This window comes from Palaemon carinicauda, chromosome 39 (assembly GCF_036898095.1).
Source record: "Palaemon carinicauda isolate YSFRI2023 chromosome 39, ASM3689809v2, whole genome shotgun sequence".
Classification (NCBI taxonomy): Eukaryota; Metazoa; Arthropoda; class Malacostraca; order Decapoda; family Palaemonidae; genus Palaemon; species Palaemon carinicauda.
The window spans coordinates 67,786,819-67,806,092 of record NC_090763.1 but is presented as its reverse complement, the minus strand read 5'-3'; the positions used below and the strand labels follow the sequence as shown (position 1 = coordinate 67,806,092).

The following is a 19,274-nucleotide window of genomic DNA, read 5'->3' as shown; positions in this document are numbered from 1 at the left end:
TTCTTTTCTTCATCCTCTCCTCCCTAGGAGAAAGCAGCATCCTGGGTTCTCTGCACAGCTGACCTCAAACCACTGCAGGTAAACCATGCTTCCTTGTGTTCCTAGTATTAAGGTTAATACTGTTACGTCCCCATACCCTGACGAGGTGGTATTGGGAGAGTCCTAGCCTAGAATTCCATCTGAAGAAATCCAGGTCAACTTCCTAGGACGAGTCACGCTTCTCACCTTCACACACAGCTTATGTAGGCCGCAGCAGTTGCACAGCAATGCTAGCGAGGTGCAGGGACTCCTTATTGCCTGAGTACTTACACACTCAAATATGGAGTCCCCGGGCAAAGCCAAAGCCAGTATGGCAGGGACTTACCACCCTTCCTAAGGGGTGAGTCACCCATATTAAATAGCGTGGTTTGTATTTCAGTTACGGAACAAATGACAAATTCGTAGATAATTTGTATTTTTCCTAACTATACAAACCTTAGCTATTTAATCAAACTTGCCCGCCAGCCCTGTCCCCCGTGAAGTCCTACCTCTAAGCAAAGTGAAGTATTCACAGGAGTGTGTGAGGGGGGGGAGCAAGCTACCCCTCCCTACCCCTCGCTAACTAGCGGTGGGGTAGTAAACCCTCGTTAAAACTCTAATGGCTCGTCATTTCAGCTACACCGAAGTAATAACCCATATTAAATAGCTAAGGTTTGTATACTTGGGAAAAATACAAATTATCTACGAATTTGTAATTTTTCCCTGAAAACACTATGGTCGACCCCCCTCCTACGGGATTGGTCTTCAAGCGTAGCACGACTCGTTACATGACTCTACACTCCCAGATGATTACTATGTGACAGCTAGGCTGGTCTCACTAGCTCTGATCCTTTCATTTAAAACAAACCACCGTCATCTTCCTTCTACCCTCCCACTTCTAGTGTAGTAGCTTCGCTTCGACTTCACGCCTGGAAACTATCTTACACCTCTTTTCTCAGAGAGGCCTTTCGCAACGAGTTGTGGAAAAGATGTCTAGTCACTGTCTAGCGTCAGTCTTCCACGCGAAGTGTTCGGTCCTTTGTGACTGATGTCGTGGAAGGGGGATATCTCCCCTCGATGCCTGTACTTATACAAATTTGAGATAACTTGTCCCCCGTCGGATCTCGACCTCCTCCTTTATGCCAGGCAACAGATCGCTTCCTTATATGGAAGATGACTTTTCTACTCAATTTGGCTTCAGCTAAGAGAGTTAGCGAGTCTTATGATCCATCTTCTGATTCTAGATAGAGTCTTCGTTAGGTAACTGAAGGCCCAATTCAACTGGGGTTTTGCACAGTGAGGAGTCTGTGGCATTACCTTAAGAGAACGACAACAGCTCGCCCCATGTGTCAGCACTGTTGACCAGCACGGGGAAGGTCGAGGAAGGTCACAATGATTTTCTTTCCCTCCTGGATCGGAAGCGATCGAGTTTGCTCTCAATCTAGAACCTCCTCCATCCTCGGACCCAGAACTCATGACGTCAGTGGCGTTGCTACGTCCGTCCCTAGCGTTCAAGAATACTATTCTGTGGCTCAGGTACTGCAAGCAACCTTGTGGAAGCGTCAGTCGACCTTTACTGCTCACTACCTGCAAATACGTAACCCACAGGAACATGGAGACCTTTTCCATTAGTCCTGTGGTGATCGCACAACAAATGGTCTAAACACTTCAAGCTCCTTGTTGAACAAGTAGCAGAGGGTCGGGGGCTTAGGTTACCAGGCTTAGTCTGGGGTGAATAAGTAAGAATGACGGGCTCCTTTCTTCCTTTCACTTTTTCCCCTCTGGAGATAACAGCTCTACAAGCCTCAACAATAGCTAAACTCACCTCGCTGTGGGTAAGACTCGTTTCCATTGTGCCTCCTAAGTATAGAACAATACTTTGTTACGTCCCCAATACATTGTTGAGGGAGGGTAATGGGTAAGTCTTAAGAACTCTGGAGTTTCTATGTTAAAGACAAGCCATACTGTTAGTTTCACTCGCACAAACTTCTGCCAGCCGCTATGAATGCATTACCTCATATCGGCACTTGATTTTAGCGAGGGTAGGACTCCTTCTACTATCGATCACAGATCGAAATAGAGAGAACCCCTGGTCATGACCAAGGCCAGTTGGTGAGGACTTCCTCCCTCCTAAGAGTAAGACACCCCTATAAATATCGAAGGGTTTGTATTTGCCCCGGAAAAAATAAAAAATTTGGAAGTAATTTGTTATTTTTCATAGCATAAAAACCTGAAGCTATTTATACAAATTGGCCTGCCATCCTGTCCCCCGAGAACTCCTGCCATAAAGCAAAGTGGTTACTCAACCGAGAGGTGTGAGCCACCTTCCAGCTACCGTAATTATCTCCACCTCGTTAATTTTTAAGCTGCATCTAGCTTCACTTAAAGGACAAAGTTTGTATAGTTAGGAAAAATACAGTTCACTATAAAAATCTTGTGATTTTTTCCAAGCTGCTTACCTTGGTTTGGGTAATAACATCATAGTAATAATAATAATAAAAAAAAAAAAATGCAGAAGCTCTAGTTACAAATATGCATGTAAGATTAAGTAGTAACTGCAGATTACTGTGCTTTAGTTTAATTGGTAATTCTTGTGAAGGGCTACAGATTTCACAGAAAACCATTGGTAGCTCAGAATTTAGTTACTGTATACTGTACAGTAATCTGTATTTGCTTTTATGAACTTGTCACATGTTTTGAACCCATAGGGGATAGTGACATCAGTGTTATGCACCTAAAGTGGTGCACTGTAGGTATTCATTTTTTACTCAAAGATATTTTCAGCATCCTTTTTGTCCCTAGCTTCATTCACTCCACGTTTAGTCTTCTACTGTATCACTGTTCCCACTTATTTTCTTCCATCTTGTCCAACCTGTTACATGCATAACTTTTACCTATTAGTGCAGCTACAAAGTTTTCCCCAAATGCACATAGTCACAGAAAGGTGAGGCCCCAGTCCTGGTCCTTATGGCCAAATTTCATAAATCTAGGCCACATGATTTAACAGACATAGTTTTGAAGATAGCATTGGTCTGTACTGAATTTGCATTAACTTATTAGATAAAACTAAAATATAACACGGGTAATATATAGTACCGGTAATGAAGTTTAGTAATACTGGTAATGAAGTTTAGTAGTACTGGTAATGAAGTTTTATATAAATTATCATACCTCAGCTCAAAGTTAACATGGTAGATACTATACTATATATCCCTCTTGCCAACCACTTTGATATGATTATTCAGCCAGTCAACAAAGCATTAAGCTTTTTACATAATGATTTAAGGTTGTCTGGCAGAATATTGGTTATTAATTTATCCTACCCAGAATGAGCATTGTGGTCTTGTGCATTGAGGAATTTTGTTTATTCAAAGAGGCATACATTTTGCATTGAATAAAGTTTGGTTAAGAACATACAGTGGATATGTGAGGTGTTACTGCATGATTTTTTGTGTTAGGGGGTAGCTTAGTGGCATCATAGGTTTAGGGATCCAGAGCTCAAGCTACACTAATGACATGATAAATTTCACGTGTAAATTCAATAGTCATTTTCTGGACTTGGCTTGTGCAAAATTGGGTTTGGACACCACAGTACTAAAATAAGTTTAGGTATCTGGGATAATTTGCAGTGCAGCAACCTGGCCCTTGTCTTTGGAACGTATAAGCGACCTTTATACTTTGTCTCCACATGTTTATATTGTATTAGATTACAGAGGTCATCATGGTACCTCTGTTGACTTATAACTTTTCATTACAGGCCCCATGACAAAGCTTTTTGATCTCCGTGAACATGAGTTACCCATGCCAAGTTCATGGATGCAGACAATTGATCCCGACTGTGAGGAGGAACATCTGAGGCAAGGAGCCAGTACTAATAAAGAGTCGGGGAGAAACAAAGCACAGAATGACATGGCTCCAGTGCAGGATATGGTACAGGCAGGTAATGGAAATAGTGGTATACATTCTTTTACATCTTTACATAATTCTCAGTCTCCAAGTAATTTTGCAACGGTTTACGGTATATTGACTCCTGTTACAGCATTCACTTTAGTAATATGGTTTGTGCAGTTACAATGAGACAACCATACCCTGTATATACTCGTAAATGTGTATTAGTAGCATTTATCAGTGATGCTTAGTGACCTATGAAATCTGTAAATGATTGTCATTAGATAATATTCAAATACAATATCAGGTGGGAAGGCTGTATATATGCTTCTTAATGTTACAGTTGTATTGTGACTTTAAAAGGCATTAGGCAACCACTTTGAAATTCTGCAAAGCATTACAAACTAAGGTAACTGCAATTCTTATTAGTGCCAAAGTAAGGAATATGAGCACCCAAAAAAGTTCTGATGTTATTTCTGCCTACTTGATCCCTGGTAGCCCTACTTTGATGATAACTATATATTATTGTCTTGGGTTAGTGTGTAATTGTAAATACTCTAAGATATACCAGAAAGTTTTCTAATTATATTACAGTTTTCATTATGTGGCAAAAGCTGACCTAAATGGGATGAAAGAACTTGGTTATTTGGGCAAACTGGAACTCTTCTTTATTCTCAGTATTATAATTAGTCCTTTTCTTACAGTATTATGACCTTTAGTCACTGATCCTATTCTATAAGCTTGAGTTCTAAAAACAGAAATTACTACAGCAAAGCTAGAATCGGTGAACCCCAGTTAATTGTTAAAATTGAGGGAACTAAGTCCTGAAATATTAAAGTAAAATATAAAATCCAAAAAAGTTGTGTAGAATATCTAGTTTTGTTATTGTAGATATACTGCATAGAGAAACTTCAAAGATACAGGAGGCAAAAGTTGTCAAAAAGTAAGTTACGGTAGATTGTTCTTGCTTGATAAAATAAATTGCAGAAACTTCAGATACATTGCTATTCTTATTCTTATTTTCTATTGTCATATAAACACAGTAGTTGATGGTATGTTGTTCTTATTTGATCAACTAAATGAATGAGACCCCATGGTTCTCCCGTGGTAGTTTTTGGGAAAATCTTATTTAAATATACCTAAACTTTTTCTTAAAGAATAATGTATAGTATGTCCAGAGTTTGCTTTTCATAAATATTTACGGTATATATTGGAGAAGTTTATAAATGGATAAAGAATATTCAAAAGCAATGGAGTCACAGAAAGCTCTTTAGGAACTCAAAAAAAATTTAATTTGTAAACAGGAATACCAATTGAATGGTAATTATAATATAATAATTAATGATATTGCAAGAGGTTTGTAGAATATTTCTACCAATTCACAACTTTTAGTTACTGTAACTAGTTTGATTGCATTGTAAAACTTGCAATTGAGTTGGATATATATCAACTGTACTATTATACTGTATGTAAATGACTGTCTACTGTATATGAAAGGTCAAGATAATGAAGTTTCCTTGTATATAAATCTAGAATGTTAAATACAGTACAATTATATTTACTTAATCGAAGCTTTGTGAACAATTCAGAGGTAATATCATTTCCTTTAGTAAATATTACAACAATAATTTCTAAAATAAGCATATTATACAGACCCTTGAATCATTTTTAAACATATTCTAAGGTAAAACATTGTAAATATCACTGAAATTTATCAAACACATGTATATATATATAGTAAATGCTTAAATATCTTCAATTACTCTTTTGTTTAATGTGATGACACAAATGTAACACATGTATATATATAGTAAAAGCTCAATTATCTTCAATTACTGTACTGTACTCTTATGTTCATCAGTGATAGATATGTCAGTGGCATGGTTAAATTAGCAAGTATTTATGATTTATAGAATGGTTATCATGTAGAATTCTACATTTACTCTGAAAATTTAATTTAATATTTAAGAAATTACACTTGTTTCCATACTAATAAACCTTCAGCTATTTATTTGGATTATCTTTCGGCGAAGCTGGAAGGTAGCCATTAGACTTGAAGTGCGAGGTGGCAACCCTGCATAACTGCTTGAGCGGGTTGGCTGGGGGTACCCAGCCGCCTGTATACTCTCACAGCAGTGAGGTACGTCACTTTTCCTTTTGGCTCGGTAATGATCGGACGTGTCCTCTCTCTCCCTACACTGTCATTGGACTTTTTTATTTTCTTTTTCTATCCAGATGTGTGTGTTTTCTCTCCAATCGCCCACGTGTGAACGTGTCCAGGACGCGACGGTGCCGCATGCGATACCTTCATGTCATCATTGGAGACCGACCCGCTCTCTTTGTGTCCTTCTTGCAGAAGCCATCGATGCGAGCAGGGTTCGCCCTGCGCAGAGTGTAGGGAGTGGCCTGCCTCCCAATGGGAGAAATTTGGACGGTCCAGGAAGAAGGCCAAGCGTGATGTTTCTCCTTTGGCGGCAAGGAAAGCGTGTTCTTTGTCTCGCACCCCCAAATCTCTTTCAAAAGCCGCCGGGGAGCCATTTTCCCTTTTAGATCTTTTGCAGGTGTGGCCAACCTTAGTGATTTCGGGACACCCTTCGAAGGAGAAGCTGCTGCGTCTCCTTCAGGACGGTGAAAGGAAGAATCCTTTGCAGCCTTCAACATGGCCCTTCCTCGCGCAGACAAGGTGATCGCTTGCGTTCGCCTCTCCAACAGCCTCCTGCTGACGATGCATCCTCTCGCTCTCCTAGGACCTCTTCGTCCTGTTACCCTCAACCCTTTGTGTCTCCCCACAGGAATCCGCAGGTTGCAGGTGTTGATCTTCCGGGTACCAGCGCTCCTACGACCAGCAACGCTGAAGGACGAGCATCGCCATCGCGCACTCTTCTGAACACACTACCCCTGATCGCCGTTCGCGACGATCGAAAGATCTGATGGATTGTAGGTCATCACGATTCGAACACTCGTCTTATAGAAGGCGTTCACGCTTTAGAGCTTCGCGCTCACGAGACCCTCAGTCTTAATGCTCTCCTCGGAGGCATTCCTCTTCATGAGGAGAAGTCTGGCGATTGTGTTCTGCACGATCACAAGCACAGTCTAGACCCAGGTCCAGACGCTCACATTCTAGGTCTCTACGATCTATAGCACGAGAACGGCTCTCACGCTCGCGAGGACAACACTCCCGTTCACGAAAACGACGTTGACGTTCGCAAGCTAGGCATATGCGACGTTCACGCTGTTCTCAAACGAGAGTTAGATGGTCCCGTTAATGAACCGAGCATTCGCGATCAAGGTCTAGACGTTCCTTGTCTAGAGGTAGAGGTAGGCGCTCGTGCAGTCCATCAGGGCATAGCCCCTCAACCCGATCATCTCCCAAATGACCTCGGACCATCCTGATCATGAGAATGACCACTCCTCTGACAGGGGACCAGCTAAAGCCCGAGTTCCTTTCACTGCCTGGGGAGTAGTAGCAAAGCGCTCGCCTATGCGACGCTTGGAAACGCGTCCTGTTGCAACAAGTTCTCCAACCAAATATAAGAGTTTATCTTACTCGGATGCCTCCTCTGCCGACTTCATCGAACGTAGGCGCTTCTCTGAGGCAGCAGGAAGGCGTTAGACCTTCCTCCATCTATGTGGCTCCCAGTGCTCCTGTTGCGAGCACTTCTGCTCCGGAATCTCGTAGGTTATTGCGCGAAACTCGCGATTTTGCACACAAATCTCGTGATTTCGCAAGCAAATCACGGGCAAATGTGTCAGAATGGCAAGCATGTGTGGTATCATCACCTTAGCCCAGGTCTTCAGCTTCTTCCACTGCCAGCGGCAGGCAAACACCCTTTCCAGTGTGTTTCAAGGAGCCGCCAAATAGGTTCACTAACGTTCCTATTAGTCCAGACCGTCCTTCTCGTCCACCGAGAGAAGGTGTTCTTCTGCCTCAGAGGCTCTCCCCTGCATCAACTGAAGCTCCTTCTAGAGTCCCCCCCAAGGGACATTCTTCGCCTAGACCTTCAAGGGCAGCCCAGGACTTACCTAGGGGAACAGAACTTCCTGCATGGGTAAATAGTTTTCTCACCACCCTGCTTGTGTCTCTGAAATTGGCTCCTCCACCGCCACAACTTCTGACTACTCTAGTCAAGGTGACACCGAGGATCCCCTTGGAACCCTCGTCTAGTTCGTCCGTCAAGAGTCAAGATCCTAGGAGGAGATCAATATCGGACAAGGCTCACAGATCACCTACACCCCGATCGCGTGTAGAAGGTCCTCAAGCTTGTGACTCCTACATGGCCAACCTACCCTTTACTCCAGTGAAGGTAAGGGAAACCATGACCAAGAGACAGAAAAGAAGGATGAGAGGCGTAACTCCACCACACGCCACCATCCGCCCTAGTACGAGTAGGGACTTGAGCTCGCCCTGGGAGATAACCATCCATCCCTTCAATCCTCAAGAGATTAAGGTAGTGCCTACGGACCAGCGTCCAATTTCTGTATCTCCTCCAGAGGAGAAGCCTTCAGCTTCTGCTGCCAAAGCCTCGTCAGACACCAAGAAGAAACCCAAGAATGCTGCGGCAAGGGAAGCTCGTATGGCTGAGGCACAGAGAAGGTACCCTGTGGTGAGTTCCTCTAGTGATATAGTTGACGACCCTGACCTACCCCAGACTCTGGAGGTGGATGACCCCTTGGATTCCAATGACGAGAATCTTCCAAAGGCGGCTAGTCCAAATTACCACTGAACAAGAGATGCGAGTCGGACCACACCTTTTGGCAGGTCCTCGCTTGCACGAGGGCCATTAATAGGCTGTCTACTCCTGGTTCCGCCACTCAGGAGGGAAAGGATATAGTTCTCGATGAAATATTTGAGACCCAGAAGCCTTCCAGGTCCAGTGATACTTTGCCCTGGTCTAAGGGTTTGACAGCCGCCAAAAGGAAAGCTATTGCCCAGATAGCTGGAACTTCTAGTTCCTTGAGGGCAGGTTCCTCCTCTCAGTCTCTCCTACTTTTTGTTTTACAAAGGAAATATTACGAGATCGAAGGGGAACCTCATTCCACCCTGTCCGTCGACCCTTCAGTAAAGTCTCTAACGAAGGGTCTCCCGACTCAAACACTCTCCTCTCCGAGGGCTTCCCTCTCGGAAGTTGAGCTCCTGAACATAGAGAGGCGCGAAGTACGTCATGCAGGCTGCTTCATAGCTCGATCTATGGCTGGGATCCTTGAGCTTCATGGTCCACTAGCACGATCTTTCAAAGGAGTAGGCCCAGAAGGCTTTGGGGTCTTAACTGTTATCAGGTACCCGAACTCTTGAGTTCCTGTCGCACCACATTGTCAACCTCTGGGTGAATGCCATACTCGAGAGAAGGGATACCGCCATCGGGAAATTCCATAAGCTGGTGCCGAAGGTGAAAGTCTCCCGGTTGAGGAACTCCACCCTTGAGAGTTTTCTCTTTGGTTCGGAAGAGATAGAGAGGGCTGCTGAGCGATGGAGGAAATCGCCGAATGATTCTCTCCTCCATAGGGCTTAACATCGAGTCCCTATGGTAGACCTTTCCAGTCATCTCGGACTCAGCAAGGACCTTCCTTTTCTCACCTGTCAACTTTAGGTCCTCCGGACCTTTTAAGGTGCGGAAAGGAGTTAGGCCTGGGGGCCGAAGTCCAGACCATGATGCGGAAGGGCGCTCTCCAAGAGGTTGTTGACGGGGCCCCAGTCTTCTGCAGTTGAATTTTTCTGGTGAAAAAGGCGACTGGAAGCTGGAGATCAGTCATTGATCTCTCTCCTCTGAACAAGTTTGTGCAACAGACTCGATTCAGAATGGAGACAGCAGACACGGTCATTCAAGCAGTTTGTCCAAGGGACTTCATGAGCACACTGGATCTGAAGGACGCATACTTCCAGATCCCAATCCATCCGTCTTCAAGGAAGTAACTAAGATTCATACACGAGGAAAAGACATACCAGTTCAAGGTTCTATGCTTCGGTCTCACAACAGCTCCTTGGGTATTCATCAGAGGAACTCACAGGAACGGTATCCGTCTTCTCAGATATCTGGATGACTGGCTGATCCTAACACACTCGGAGACAACCCTTCTTGGTCACCGAGACATGCTTCTCGAGTTTTGTCAGGATCTGGGGATCCTGATAAATTACGAGAAGTCATTACTGCAACCTTCACAATGGCTGGTATACCTCGGTATGATAATAGACACCGTCCACGAGAAAGTCTTTCCATCTGACGAAAGAGTACACAGACTGAGGGAAGTGGCTGCGCCCTTCCTCAGAATAGAAGTCCTTCCGGCCTCTCGTTGGTTGAGTCTGTTAGGCCATCTAACATCTCTTATCCATCTACTTCCAAACCGCTGTCTCAGGATAACATCCCTGCAATGGCAGCTGAAGTTCGGGTGGAACCAACACTCCGATCCACCGGACACTCGAGTACCTATGACTCAGGATCAGGTGACAGATTTGAATTGGTGGATGGCAGACGAAAACCTTCGTTGGGGCCAGAATCTTCTCGTTCCGCCTCCAAATTTTATGCTCTTCACAGGTGTATCTTCACAGATGCATCAAAACAAGGTTTCCTCCTGGTTCCGCCAAGTGATCAAAAAACCCTTGGCTCCTGATCCTCTTCTGGCTCGCCAACCTAGAGCCCATGATGTTAGGGGAATCAGCACTTCCCTGGCATTCAAACGCAACTTCACCGTGTTGCAATTACTTCAACAGCCCATTACTTAAAAGACATGACCCACGGGAGACTCGATATGTTCACTATCGGCTCTGTGGTGGCTTCTCAACAAGTGGTTTAAGATACCTCAGGCTCCTTGATGGACAAGTAGCAGTTGGTTGAGGGCATTAGTTAGCCGGATTGAGACTGGCATGAATGAGAGAATGTCTGGCTTTCCTTTCTTCATCTTCCCCTCCCTTGGTGTACAGCACCATGGGTACCTCTACAAGCTGGCTTCAACCTCTGCAGGTAATTATCGCTTCCCTTGTGGAGCCTAGTATAAGACATAAATTTGTATACTGTCCACATCCCCATTGCTTTCTGTGAGGTAAGCAATGGGATACATCTTGTTTTTCCTATATAAACTCAGGAGGTGTTCATACAAGACAACAAACTCTATTACATTGTATTGCACAGGCCGCTGTTATACTCATTTTGTATATTTTAGCAAAGTGTCAAAGTTTTCCTTAGACCACAGTCATATATCTGTACTAAGTATAACCGGGTCAATTCCATGCCAGACTTGGGACTTCCACCCACCTAAGAGGGAGTCGTCCAAATAAGTAACGGAAAGTTTGTTAGTATAGGAACAAATGACAAATTCAGAGATAATTTGTATTTTTCCCTAACTAATAACCTGAAGTTATTTATATAAATTGGCCTGCCATTACCTGTCCCCCAGAAGTCCTGCCTGCAATCAAAAGTGACGTGCTTCACTGCTGTGAGAGTATATATAGAGGCGACTGGGTACCCCCCCCACTTACTCAAGCAGTTAGGCAGGGTTGCCACCTCGCACTAGTGGGCCGAACAACGAAGCCCAAGGCATGGCCAGTGGTGCTGAGAGAGATTCCATGTGCCCGTCTTGCGGAAGAGAATTCAAGTCATACGCCGGCAGAAGACTTTACGAGCGGAAAGCTCATGCCAGCGAATTACCCGAAGGAAACGTCCGGAGAATCGAAGATCAAAGGAATAAGCCCTGGTCCCTTGAGGAAGTAACGATCATGGCCACATTTGAAGTGGAAAATGTTGGCCACCCGTTTATGAACCAATTAATAAAGGACAGAACGACGGACAATATAAGTGGAAAAAGGAAGTCGAGGGCATATCAGGAAACCCTGAGGGAGGTCCTGAACAAGGAGAAGGAGGAGTACAAAGGAGATACTGGATTAGACGAACCCAAGCCTGTTAGAGGCACCCTGACAGCCCATGTGGGGAGGAAACCGGGGCGGACCTCCGACGAGGAAGAACCATGATCAGCTTCAAGCTTGCAAACACGGATGACCCCCACATCACACATCAACAAAAGCATAAAAGCCGCAGTCTTACCTTGGAAGACCTTGGAGAGCATACGGTTCAGGAGTAAGACTGCGAGATACAAAGAGAAGGCCATGTCAAGTGCATATAAGATCAAGATGAACAGTGCACTGCCTCCACCTACGAGTCAACCCACAAGAGCAACGCGGGACCGAATGGAGGACATAACAACGACTACAACGGATGCAGCCAACATACGATCACAACGAAGAGGACCATCATCTGCCAGCGCCGAGGAACCGCAGGAGTTAACGGAAGAAGGAACGGACATATCCACGAGAAGGAGGACAACGCCCCGAAGAAGACTACCCGACAAACGAAGACATACTACACCAGCAGAGAACAACATCGACCCAGTGGAACCCGGCACCCCCCTTGGAGCAGTTGGAGATATACTAGATGCTGAGGACGGAATGAACGAGTATCATGACTCCATGGCGGGTACTATGGATTTCCTAATCACCGACCATGGAGGGTCTCCCCTGTCTAGTCCGGACGAGAGTGGGAGGTCAACATCATCAAGCACGAGTGGAAAGGCGACACCCGGAGAAGTTTTAACACTCGAAGGGATCGATGCTTATAAAGAAGAGATTTTTGGAAGAAGACCTATAAGACCTTTTAGGACAAGTGATCAGCAACACCTGGAAGGGGCACTGCCCAGACGAATCAGGAGAGAATATGCGGCAACTCAACGTGGCTGGACAAAAAACCCGAGGCTGAGTTGTCCAGAATGCCATTCTCGGCAAGGACCCGCTGGCAAACCTGTGCCTGCCACCTGGCATGGCCGACATTTGGTTCTCTCTTTTTGGAGACCAAGCCCGTCCAGCAACAATACCCATGATGAACCTATTCAGCAATACACCATTATGGAGACATGTTATGGTGTAAAAGGAAGACAAGTACCAAAACGTTGCCAGGCCCAGACGGCGTAAGAGCGGCCGACTTTAAAGCGGCGACAAATGAGAATATCGCGGAACTGTACAACAAAATCCCAAGTTCCAAAATAGCCACCCACGAATGGGCTAAAGGAAGAAGAACCACCCTCCTGCCCAAGAGAGACGTCCCTCAAGAGGCCGGGGACTTCAGGCCTATTACCATTACATTGGTAGTGACAAGAGGGCTGCACAAGATATTGGCCAAGCGTTTGGCGGAGCGCATTCCCTCCTCAACTAGACAGAAGGGCTTCAAATACAAGGAGGGGGTCAGCAGCAATCTATTATTACTTACGGAACTTCTCAAGGAGGCCAAGAATGAGCCAAAGAGCCTCTACATCGCATTCATCGAATGTAAGAAGGCTTTTGACTCCATTGGCCACCCGGCGCTCCTGAACACCTTAAGAGCATCAGGCCTTGATAATGAATCGACCAGCTACCTCACCTATTTCTACACAAATATCAGCACGGAGGTAGCTGGTGTCGATATGAATATAACTAGAGGGGTTATGCAGGGAGACCCATTACCTCCCCTGCTTTTTAATCTAGCCCTAGATTACGCACTCCATTGACTCCCCAAGGGTGTAGGGGCAACACTACGAGGGGTGAACATCAAGTACCTGGCCTTCACTGATGATGATGTTGTGGCATCCACAAGAGCTGGACTTACATCTGCAGTGGAGAACCTTTGGATGAAGCTGGAAAGCTGGGTCTAGAACCCGGCCTGAGTTGATGTGCCACAGCCGGTATCATCGGTGATAGGCACAGGAAGACCTGGTACGTGGATACCCGCCCCTTTATGTATGGAGGCAACATCATCCCAGCCACAAGTCCTGACGGGTTTTACAAGTACCTTGCGGTCGAAGTCGGACTTGTGGCTAACATAAACGGGGCGAAACTGGTTGACAAGGCAAAGAATGAGCTTGGGAATCTGCAGTCAGCGCCTATGAAACCCCAGCAAAAATTCTGGGTCTTAAAGAATGTACTGTACTGGTATCCCGGCTCAAGCATGTGGCCGTGCACGGTGACCTAAAGAAATACCACGTGAGAGGCATATACAACCAGGTGAGGAAGTTCTTGAGGAGATGTCTTCATCTACCAGGAGACACTCCTCTTGGAGCATTTTATGCAGGGACAGCAGCAGGAGGCCTCAGCATATTTAACTTCGCTGAAGGCATTCCAAATGCCCTGTACGAGTGCTATGGCAGGTTGGCCAGATCTCCAGACTCGTTGGTGGCGGGATTAGCTGCTGAGAAACGGCAAGAACCTCCGCCTCCCTTCAGCACCGACTGGGGATTACGGCTATACCAGACAGTGGACAGTTGCAGACTAAAGGAGGCGCTAAGAGGCGCCCTTTGGTCTTCGGCCAAGATGGTTGGACTCTGGGACACGGCTGATGAAGAGGGGCACTTTCTGTAATGCCTTGAAGCTGAAACTTGGGATTTTAACAACACCAGCCCGAAGCTCAAGAGGCAGAGAAAGAAGCAGCAGATGCGACCTTGGCTGAAATGTCCCCGGTATCCTGCACTATATTCTTCAGGTGTGCCCAGCATTCCAGCCTTGGAGAATTAGACGGCATGACAACATCAAATGCTATGTAGAGAAGAAAGCAAAAGAAGCAGTTTTTCTACAATTGACGAACCCCACATCACTACGACAGCCGGGCTCCGTAAACCAGACCTTGTAGTCTGGAAAGACTCAACGGCAATGGTAGTCGATTGCCAAATCAACGCCGATGCGAATGTGGGACCCTTAACTACAATGAAGAATTGAAAATTCGAAAATACACCACCAACTGTATTAAGAACGCCGTACAAGATCTTACGGTGGCAGTGACCCAAATCAAGGCAATAACTGGAAACTGGCATAGGGTGCTGTCCAGGGGTACCATAAACTTTTTGCCAGAAGTTGAAGATGAGACTTGATGATTTAGACTTGTTGTCGGTTAAGATCCTGGAGGGTGGACTCGCAATATATGCTAACTATATGGGCATGTCGGGCGGTGATGTATCTTGGCGCTGGTGGCCACGAAGTTTGACTATCAGACGTTCCTCCGGATGATGATTAAGAACATACCATCCGTTGAGTGGAGATGGTCACCGGTTGGAGATGGTAGCAAGATATGTTTGTCAACAGTTTGTATGCTACATCTCTAAAAATTAGTGTTAAGGCTAGTAATATTAAGGGATTAGGTTTAGAATAACATCTTTAGGACCTCTTCACCTTAAAATGTAGGAAAAGAACCCAACCTGTGGGAAGAGGTAATCGGATACCAGCTGGTTTAGGACTTAGGAAATAGGATGAGAGTTCCTAGATAGGGTTAGGGTAAAAAAAATAAAAAAGTCTAATGGCTACCCTCCAGCTTCGCCAAAAGGTAATTCAAATATATAACTACAGGTTTGTATTAGTTAGGAAAAACTACAAATTATCTCCGGATTTGACATTTTAAATCCTAAAAAATATACCCAAGCAATTATAGTGTGTTCAATCCTGAAAGTAGTACTTCTCATAGCATACAATTCTGTAAACTATAAAGTGAATTCAATCATGATTGAAGTGTTTAGGATGTAAGAATAAGAATTTTTTTTATCGATTTATTGTATGCTAGGTTTGAACTCCTGTAGAGTGGAAAGAAAAATACTCTTTTGTCTTCAGATAAATTAATTCAATCCAGTTTTCTCAGGACCATGATTTACATTGTTTGTTAGTAGATCATCAGTTTAATTATTACAATTTTAAGATCTAATTTATTAAATATATTTTAAAATATCTACAAACCCTTTGGGCCAGACCTTTTAGTGTTAAATATTTTTCAATTTGGTCTCGTTGAACTACATATAAATAATAAATGGCTTATCAGATGCTCCGGTTTCTGACCTGACAACCTAATTAGTTAAAACAAAGGGAACCCAAGAGGTTTGTTGCTTAGTACAGTAATTTCTTCATTTCAAATACATTTGTGTGTCACATATTGGGATACAAATTACTTGTTACAGAAAAATATAAATGAGATTATGTAACATTTTCATCCTCCAGTAATAATGTATAAAGTAGTGTAAGAGACCTCCGAGTTGAACAAAGAGTAAATTAAACTCTTAGAATTAGCACAAATTATACAGTCTTAGAATATATTGAAACTTGGTTTGTATATTACTCAACTTTCAAATTTTGTAAATAAGTACAAGTATTTTAATTATATGTCCCAATTCATTTTGCAAGATTACATTGGGTTTTCCAATCATATCTATTGTTACTGAATTAAATATTTCTTCAAGCCTCAAAACAGGTGAAATTGGTTATAATATTTTTAGGGATAATTTGGAAGATGTAATTAGTGAGAAAGCCAGACTTCATTAAATTAGTGAGATTGTTTTGTGTAAGAAATAACACTTTAATTGTGAAAATTAAGGCACTTGCACAGTACATGTACAGATGCTGGCTGGAAAAAAAGTTACTGTACATTAAACCAAATTTTAATAGTATCTTCTGAATACTCATTCACAAGTGAGTCAGAATATACTGTACAGTACCAAGATGACCAACTCCTTTTACTGTATGGGTGATTACTATTGCATTTTAATCAGGATTCAGGAGGTAATCTACAACTGGATGTGGGAGGTTGGTCTCTTGTTAATTTTTAATGAACATTTCTCTTGCTTAATTTCTCTAATCCTCGAGTTTAACCAAGCACTGCTCATGTCAAGAACAAGTCTAGAGATAGTTTTTTTGTCTGAAGCAGTCCTCAGTAATTCAGTTTTTTTGTCTGAAGCAGTCTTCAGTAATTCATCTTCCAGTTCCTACACTGCTCTCTCTGCTACAGGGTTTTGTTTGGGTTCTTGACTCTGATATATTCTAGTGAAATATGGTACTTTGCCAACACTGTCATTTGTTAAGGTGGTAAACCCAGGTCCCGAGTCTACTTAAATCACGGCATTTGGCCCGTCGATAAAACATCATTCCAAGCATATGCTTAAGAGAGCATCACAAAGGGTCTCTAACTTTTCATTATCCAACATGCAGGTAACTCTGTATGAGGTCACCGTTTCTCCAAGCATAAAGATGAACTACTTATTTTGTCTGAGTAAATCGGCAGCAAATGATGCACTGTACCTGTGGTCTCAGAGAGGTCTTCAGAGGACTGTGCAATCAAATCCTTTGAGTATCTCTTCAGCAATTAGCAGGTATGACAGTTCTCAGTGATGGTGAAAATTGAGTTGTGTTGAGTGTAAAAATGGCTCTGAAAGTATAGTTTAAGCTGGTGCTTTGATAGATAGTTCAGTTTGATGAGCAAAGCTATCAGAAGACCAGGCAGTAGGAATCTAGGAACAATGCTTAGGGCCTTGACTGAAGATACAAGTGGTGTTTTCTTTACGGCCAATAAGCCATCCCTGGAGAAAGTTGGTCACCTTGGAGAGGGAGAGTAATGGACTCATGCTAGGTATCAATGTAGGAGCGGAGGCCCTTAACTGCAGTTGGGTGTTTTGCCAGGAAGAGCGAGGAAACTATATGGGTACTTGCCAGGATAGTGCCCGGTTGCCATATCCAGCCCAGAATGGTAGTTGAAACGGGGCAGATGACTGTTTTGGGTGCTGAAAGTTTCAAATTGCAATTGTCGAGGGCTTAAAGAACTTATTCCCTCTTGTACAATAATTCTGATGGAGTATTTCCACCACATTACAAATCATCTGCCAACTTTATAATGACACCCTTTTGTAGAAGTTCCCCTAATATTCTGCTCATCAATTCTTCCAAAGCAGTTAATTTCCGAGTCTGGCATTCCTGGTGTAAACCAGAAAACCTTTGAATGGTATAACTTCACCACAGTATTTCATTGATGCTTTGGAGAAGGGGATCTGGAAAGAGCTTCATGAGGTTGGTTACTATTATACGCTTCCATTAAGCTATGGATCTGAGGGTGTTGTCTACACCTGGCATCATGAAAGGTGATGGCTTGCAAAATCTTCCATTTGCTGTGACAAGTCTGAAGCCACCTTATTGCTTTTTGACGAGGAATGGTGGGTTTAAATACTCTGCGACAATTCCTGCTTCCTCATGTCTGCAAAAAATTCCTTGTTCCTGCAGTTTGTCAAATGTGGATTGCAATTAGTTCAACTAACTTATCTCTGGAATACTGTGGCACTCTTCCTTTATGTTGTGGAGGCTGAACAGTGCCCATGTTGACTACTGCTTCAAAATGTCAAGCAGCCTGATTGTATCCTGTGGTTACAGGATAGAAGACATAGCTATCCTTCCTGAGAACTGTAGTGAATAACTGCTTTATGCCATTAGGGAGGATGTTATCTGAATCAAGTATGACATTCATGGGAGTTCATGTGTACTTTTCTGTGGACTTGTTTGTCAAGGTGTGATCAGAATTGGTAACTTCTGGAGCTGATACATGTAGAGCTTGGGCTCATTTCCTGATCTTCTGGTCTTTCATCATGATGTCTTAATGCACCATGGGCCCATAGCAGGTTGTCTTTAACAAAGGATGTAGGGCATTGAAACAATGTCTCATACCTCACCATCTCCCAGTTTTATGTCTAGGAAGTCCCAAAACCTTGAACCTGTGACTTGTATGCTGTAATGCAAACAAAATGTTTGCCAAATGTCATTGAATGAAGTGCTGTTCTTCACAATTGTATTCTTAGAAATCACTGTAGTATAATTAGCTATTTGGCATAACATAAGTTCGAGTCTACCTGTTTTGTGGCAGATATACCAGATTTGATATTAACAAATCCCCTATTGGGATTTGATTTTGTCTTTCCCCATTTTGTATCATCTTTGAGGAAGGGCTCAAATTGTTGGTTTTCACCAAGAACATAAAGAATATTATTCTTCCATGCCTCCAAGATGGTAATGGTCTCCTTGTCTGTCAAGGACCACTGTTTGGGAGCTTCGCTGTTAGCCATGATGCATTATCACATTCACTGTGTAGACTGCCAGTAAAGTGTCAATTAATCCACTCTTCTGATTGTGTCGGTTGGTTTATCTATTCAAATGAAGGACAGAAAGGAAATTGATACCGCTGCCACCAGGCTAATATGGTGAATGAGTGAAATTAACTTTACTGGACAATCTTTTACAACCGAGATTCAAAGGACAACAACGCACACCCGGACAATGCCGCTTGCACAATTAATAAGCGTGAAAACACAGGTCACAACAAGAACTGTGGAAAAGATGTTTGGCACTTGGTCTTGGTCACAATTTAAGCACTAAACCCAAGAGACCTATTCCCAACCTTATGAGTAGGTTAAGACAAGTGTGTGTATAAACGCCCTCCCCCCCTCAAAAAAAAAAAAAATCTTGAGAGTCTGATTACCATCTCAAATGCTTGTACAAGAAACACGCAAGATCACTGAAAACACAGATCATGTCACACTACGGGGACCTGGTTGGAAAAGACTGC

General features: G+C 43.6%; 1 protein-coding gene across 1 annotated transcript in view; it reads left to right on the top strand.

Annotated features, from left to right (window-relative positions):
- Nucleotides 1–19,140, top strand: part of LOC137631241 (connectin-like) — a 204,705-nt gene extending 185,565 nt beyond the window's left edge. Inside the window, exon 5 of the mRNA XM_068363024.1 lies at nucleotides 3,776–19,140. Within this exon, the coding sequence (XP_068219125.1) occupies nucleotides 3,776–4,095 (320 nt within the window). The 3' untranslated portion in view covers nucleotides 4,096–19,140. The remainder of the gene's footprint in view (nucleotides 1–3,775) is intronic.
- The last annotated feature ends 134 nt before the right edge of the window (nucleotides 19,141–19,274 follow it).